The sequence below is a fragment of the Tupaia chinensis genome, unplaced genomic scaffold, assembly GCF_000334495.1.
Source record: "Tupaia chinensis unplaced genomic scaffold, TupChi_1.0 Scaffold000273_1, whole genome shotgun sequence".
NCBI classification, from domain to species: domain Eukaryota; kingdom Metazoa; phylum Chordata; class Mammalia; order Scandentia; family Tupaiidae; genus Tupaia; species Tupaia belangeri.
In genome coordinates, this window is record NW_006159755.1 from 1,653,561 (window position 1) to 1,659,803 (window position 6,243).

General features: G+C 58.7%; 1 protein-coding gene across 2 annotated transcripts in view; it reads right to left on the minus strand.

Moving 5' to 3' along the window:
- CDC42BPG (CDC42 binding protein kinase gamma) overlaps positions 1 to 6,243 on the minus strand; it is a 22,611-nt gene that overhangs the window by 4,627 nt on the left and 11,741 nt on the right. Inside the window, exons 21-30 of one of the 2 annotated variants that reach the window (XM_027772416.1) lie at positions 4,834 to 4,886; positions 4,653 to 4,748; positions 4,497 to 4,556; positions 4,148 to 4,259; positions 3,736 to 3,869; positions 3,517 to 3,656; positions 3,345 to 3,426; positions 2,275 to 2,491; positions 601 to 663; positions 1 to 501 (exon numbers count right to left, since the gene is read on the minus strand). The exon at positions 1 to 501 is cut by the window's left edge and continues 96 nt beyond it. In XM_027772416.1, the coding sequence (XP_027628217.1) occupies positions 1 to 501; positions 601 to 663; positions 2,275 to 2,491; positions 3,345 to 3,426; positions 3,517 to 3,656; positions 3,736 to 3,869; positions 4,148 to 4,259; positions 4,497 to 4,556; positions 4,653 to 4,748; positions 4,834 to 4,886 (1,458 nt within the window). Of the gene's footprint in view, positions 502 to 600; positions 664 to 2,274; positions 2,492 to 3,344; positions 3,427 to 3,516; positions 3,657 to 3,735; positions 3,870 to 4,147; positions 4,260 to 4,496; positions 4,557 to 4,652; positions 4,752 to 4,833; positions 4,887 to 6,243 lie in introns of both variants that reach the window. The other variant, XM_006149852.3, reaches the window with a different exon arrangement.

Here is a 6,243-nt window from a genome sequence, read left to right on the forward strand (position 1 = left end):
ATTCGCTGAGGCTTAGCTCCACAGCACCCAGTGCCTCGCCCAGGCTGCCGCGGGATGATGGCAATTCCTCAGGCACCAGACCAGTCCCCAGTGCCAGGGGTGTAGCCTCATTGAGCAGTGGGTAGAGTATGAATGCACCGGCGGCGCCCACACACAGCCGGTCACCCAGCAGCCCCAGGCTCTGCACAGATGCAGGTGCCTGGAGCTCACGGATGCGGCGCTGCCAGGGTGCCGGTCCCAGGCCCAGCTGGTAACAGAGCACCTGGCGCTTCACAGCCACGCAGAGCACAGGGGTGCGGGCCTGCAGGATGCGTCCAGCCGCCAGTGCCTGGCAGCCGCGGGACTCAGGAATCTTGGCGCCCGATGCCTCCACGCTCTCCAGTTCAGCTAGGGGAAAGAGGCGCACACTGGGGCCTCGGCCACACAGCACCGCCAGCAGGCCCGCAGTGGGGCTCACAGCCAGCTGCTGCACTCGCCGGCACTCTCCCACCTGGAAGATGTCTGTGGGGTTGGTGAGAGGACAGTGTCACTGGCAGGTGAGGGAAAGCCCAGTCCCCATCCTCCCCATCCCACCCTGGCCCAGCCTCGGTGCGCTCGTACCATTGCTGTGCAGATGGATCACAAACAGCCCTTCCTCGGTGCCCAGGGCAAGCCGCTCCTGATCTGGGAGAGGAAGGGAGGTCAGGCCTCAGAAAGCCCGTCCTATGCCAGAGACTGGACAGCCACCTCCCCTCCCTGAGCAGTTCCTCGGATTCTCTTGCGGAAACGGGGCTGGAAATAATCCCATTATCCCCGCACCACTGGGCCTTCCTCTCCCGGTCTGGACTGGCTGTAATGGGGGAGACCTGTGGCAGCAGGGGTCAGGGTGTGAGGCCCACCACCTTGGGCTGTGGGATTGGGGTTAGTCACATCCGCTCTGGGAATCTCAGTTCTCCCCGACATAAACTGGGTACAGAGCTTTGTTACAGAGCTGGTGTGAGGAAGAGTTGAAGATGTAGGTGCATGCTAGCAGAGTCCTTGGCTCAAGCGCCCCTTGGCTTCCACTGATCCAGGGGACCCACATAATCTTTCCTGTGGCTCTCCCCTCCACTAGTCACTGCAGGGAGAGGTCCCAGCTCCCAAGGGCAGGGTTCAGATCGGAACAAAACCAAGGCTCTCTGGTTCATGCCTGTCTTCCCCAGTTGTCAGTTACGGAGAGACCCTGACGAGGCCCAGGTTCCTGGAGGCTGAACACACAGGAGATGCCGTGAGGTTCCAGGTGGCTCCAGGGATCCCTCCAGTCACCCAGGTGCTAACAAGAGAGCCAGGCCTGGAAGCCTCACTTGTCTCTTTTTAAAGCCTTAGCTCTTTCCACTTGCCAGAGATTCTTTCAGAAAAAGCAGAAACCGGGGCAAGGTGGTGACACAACGGGATCTCCCATGAGGTCCTGGGTTTCTGTCCTGAGACCTCCTCGCGCACCCAGGTTTGTGCCTATGATGCAAGCTGGTTGGGGCTGGGTGCAGGTCATGGCACGATGACCCTCTTGGGGGTAACTCTCCTCTCTTTCTCATGGAAGAAATAATAAACTTTAAGAAAAAAAGAGTGGGGGGCTGGTCCTATAGGCTTGAAAAACACCAGGTGTGGGGCTAGCAGGTGGCATGGTGGTTAAGGCACTGAAATTCCCACATGGCCAACCCATGGTTCAAGTCCCAGACCTGGAGGCTTGCTTTCTCTCTCTTTCTCTTTCTGTGGCAAAACTCACATGAAAATAAATAAATAAATAAATAAAGTAATCCTTTTTTTAAAAAAAGGAAGAAAAACACCAGGGGTGTGTGTGTGTGTGTGTGTGTGTGTGTGTGTGTGTCCCAAATCCCAAGAGGATAGAAAAACGAAGCGTGGTGGCATGACCACATGCCCATTGGAGGGTGTTTTCTCCACCCCCCCCAATCTCTCTCTGGCGAGTGTGTGCACTGACAAAAGAAGAGAAGAAAGGGAAGGGAAGGGGAAAGAAAGGGAAGGGGGGAGGGGAGAGGAGGCAAGGGGGAAGGGGAGGGGAGAGAAAACTAACAGGAACTGAGCTACACAGCAATGGAATGGCGAGAAGCCATTGGCCTGAGGCTGTTCACGCAGCTGTGCAGAAAGGTCAGAGGACACCTGTGCTAAGCAGAGTCCGCAGCTTGTGGCTGCAGGGAATGGTAGTGACAGTGGCCCTCTGTGCCTGGACTGGCACCATCACCATGGGCCTGACTTCTCCCTGGGCCCACTCAGGGTGGCGCCCCTCAGCGTCAAGCTCACCGATGATGGCGGCGCAGAGTGTTCGTGGCAGCAGCGGCAGTCCGTTGTCGTAGGCCTCCTTGAGCGTGTACACGGGTCGGGGCCTCGGTCGCGTGTCCAGCAGCAACCGCTGCAGCTCACCCAGCACCTGCAGCCAGCGATCCCGCTCTGCCTCGCTCTCTGCCAGCAGCAGCACGGTGCACATGGTAGGCGGTACGGTCAGCTGGGAAGCTGTCACCTGAGGGCAGGGACCCAGGCTAGAGGGCTGTGGACAGGGCTGGGGGCTGCCCATCCTCCCTCCCTCCCTCCTCTGCCCGGTGATGTGAGTGAGTCAGCACTGACTGTGTGCTGGTCGGGTGCAGGGCTGGGCACTGTACGTGCAGGGATAAGTCTAACAGGGTGGTCAGGCAGTTCCGGAGCCCTGTGACCAGCACCGTAACGGGAAGGAGGGGCAGCGTGGAACACAGTAGGGCCCTGAGCCCAACCCAAGCAGTTGGGGCTGGCTGTAGGTCATGGCAGGATGACCTACACCCAGGGTAACTATCTCTTCTCTCTTTCTCATGGAAGAAATAATAAACTTTAAGAAAAAAAGAGTGGGGGGCTGGCCCCATAGGCTTGAAAAACACCAGGTGTGGGTGGGACATTTGGGGGGAGACATTTCTGCTAGGGTCTGAGAGATGAGGGCACTGACCAGGAGTTGGTCAAGGTAGGTGAGGGGCTGGGGGCCGGCAGGGGAAGGGAAGTTCTGTGCAGAGAGAACAGAACGTGCACACGGGCCCAGGGCACTCTTGGAACTAGAGGCGGCAAGGTGTGGACAGAGCAGAGGTGCTAGGGCTGAGAGGGGAGAGGCCTGCAGGGTTGGATCGCGGGGCCTCATGGCCTCCATCAGGAGCCGCCTGAGTGTGATGGGAAGCCATGGAAGGGTCCTAAACAAGGCAGGATTCATGTGTGGAAAGCTCACTGTGGCGCGGGATGGAGGCTACTGTGTATGTGTGGAGAGGGGACAGCAGTGGAGAGAGAGATTAGTGGCAGGAACTGGGACTGCGTCGGGAGGTAGATGGCATTGGGTCCACCCAGCTCTAGGCACTCACCCTAAAGATGCGTGGCAGGTCCCTGGATTGGGCGTGGATAACATCAGAGGCCAGGACGGGGGTGGCTGAGAACTGGGGGTCCCTGGGAGGTCCATGGAGCGGGTCAGAGTCACACTGTCCCTGCGGCCCCCTCACCCACTAGTCCCTTGCCCCATCACTGCCCAGCACCCACCTCAGATCCAGTGCCTGCAGGAGAGCCCCGCTGGCGGGGCTGAGCCGCGGGTCAGGGGCGTTGAAGAGCAGCAGGCGCGAGTCACTAAGAGCCGCATATACCCGCTGCCAGCCCCGTCGGACACCTGAGGGCCGTGGTACCTGGGGGAAGGCTGGTGTGTGAGGGTCATGTAAGCTTCGGCACCCCCACCCGCCACCCCCATCCCCCAGGCCGGCTTACCGACAGGAAGCCTTCATAGGCTGTGCCTGTGCCTGTCTCAGGGTGCACTCCCAGGGCCGTGCAGAGGAGGTCAGGGGGCACGGGGCAGGGGGGTGCCTGTGGGGCACAGGTTGAGTGACAGAAGTAGCCACAAGCTGTGGGGAAAGTGGAGAAGGTAAATGGTGAAGCTGAGCAGGCACAGTCCTGATCCAGGACCCTGGGCATTCCCAGCCCAGGCTTCGATGAAGCAGGCCATGGTAACACCCGAACTGTCACCAATTGCCCATTCGGTAAGAAAAGAAAAACAGAAAACCTGAGCAATGGGAAATGTGACCAGGAGGTGCCAGTGACTCTGGGGTGCCAACGACCCTGGGGGCTGTGACTGCACATGGGATGGGAGCAGGGTGTGGTGCACTGCAGTGGGGGTTCTCACCTTCACAGCCGAGGCCCTGGCGGCCCAGGCCCAGCATCAGTGAGGTGCAGCGGAGACACTTGATGGGGGATGGGAAGCTCCGCGGGCGCAGTGTGTGTGAGCCAGGCTGCGGCTGCAGAGAGGACCGAGCCGTCACCCACACCTGCCCATGACCTCCCAAGGCCCGGGCCCCAACCCTGGAGGTCAGGCAAGCCGGGTGGCAATGAGAGCTCTGGCCGTAGAGTCTGCAGCTGCAACCTCCTTGCCACCACTGCCAGCCGTGTTGCTTGCAGAGGGGCCCACCTAGGTCCATGGAGACTGGCAGAATGGCTTGGTGCCCCCACCCTGCTCTGTGCCTCTAGGGACTGACCTTAGCAGGAGGACCTTCTGCAGGGGCTATGGTGGCAGCAGGCACTCTGGAGGACACAGCCTAGGGGGCGGGGGAGGCACACATGAACAGGTGAGGAGGGCGTGGGCAGAGGGGTGGGGCCCAGCCCCCAAGCCATGAGATGCCTGCTTTCCTCACCCCCATGCGCATGCTGCGGCGGCCCTCTGGTCTCAGCTCCAGCTCCATCCCAGACCTTGGGGCCTCTCCTAAGATGCCGGGGTCCTTGGCAGAATCCTTCTGGTGATGGAGCAGGAACAGTCAAAGCCCTGTGGCTCTCCCCAAGTCTCCGCCCTGACCAGTCCCTCTCCCTGGTTCTTACCTCTGAGCTCCGGAAGGACAGGAAAGGAATCAGGGAGTTTGAGGACTTGGTATCTGCAAACGGGGTGTGAGTCATAGGCCTGAGGAGCCAGAGGCCAGCGAGGGGCCTCAGTGTCCACCTCAGTAAAATGGGGAAATAGGGGGACCAGCAGTTGGCGTAATGGCTATGTCGTTGGACTCCCATGTAGTCGACTGCGGTTCGAGTCCCGGACCCGGTGGCTTAAACTCACGCTGGGTGTGTGTGCATGTGTGCCCAAGATCCTGAGAGGAGAATGAATTGCAGTGTGACCACCCCCCCGGGGGGTAATTTATCACTTTCTGTTTTTCTCTGTCTTTTTGGTGAGTGTGCACACCCTATAGCAAAAACCTCTCCCCCCCAAAAATAAACAAGTAAATGGGGAAATGGCCACAGGTTAGGGGTGGGGGGCAGCAGCTGGTATACAGGTACTGGGTGGGCGTTATACAGATACTGGGTGGCGGGTATACAGGTACTGGGTGGTGGGTATACAGGTACTGGGTGGGCGTTATACAGGTACTGGGTGGTGGGTATACAGGTACTGGGTGGGTGTTACACAGGTACTGGGTGGGCATTATACAGATACTGGGTGGTGGGTATACAGGTACTGGGTGGGCGTTATACAGGTACTGGGTGGGTGTTACACAGGTACTGGGTAGTGGGTATACAGGTACTCGGTGGCAGGTATACAGGTACTCAGTGGCTGGTGTACAGGTACTGGGGGGGTGTACAGGTACTGGGTGGCTGGTGTACAGGTACTGGGTGGCAGGTGTACAGGTACTGGGTGGGTGGTGTACAGGTACTGGGTGGCTGGTGTACAGGTACTCGGTGGCGGGGGTTCAGGTACTGGGGGGGTGTTACACAGGTACTGGAGGTACTGGGGGGGTGTACAGGTACTGGGTGGCAGGTATACAGGTACTGGGTGGGTGGTGTACAGGTACTGGGTGGCTGGTGTACAGGTACTCAGTGGCGGGTGTACAGGTACTGGGTGGGTGGTGTACAGGTACTGGGTGGCGGGTGTACAGGTACTGGGTGGCTGGTATACAGGTACTGGGTGGCTGGTATACAGGTACTGTGTTGAGAGCTGCTAATTATTAGGGGTAAACGCAGATTGCGTGGTTGTCTCTAACACCGCAATTGTATAAGGTGCCGCGGGACCATATTGCGTACAAGCCGTTTTTAATTTCTTTAGAGTGTTAAATGATATTGGCTCATGCTGACGTCATTTCTGTATGTGTCTACAGGGCACATGTTTTAATCACATATTTTCAAATTAACAACTCTCCACAGTACTGGGTGGGTAGTATACAGGACTGCGTGGGTGGTATACAGGACTGGGTGGGTGGTATACAGGTACTGGGTGGCGGGGGTACAGGTACTGGGTGGGGGGGGTAG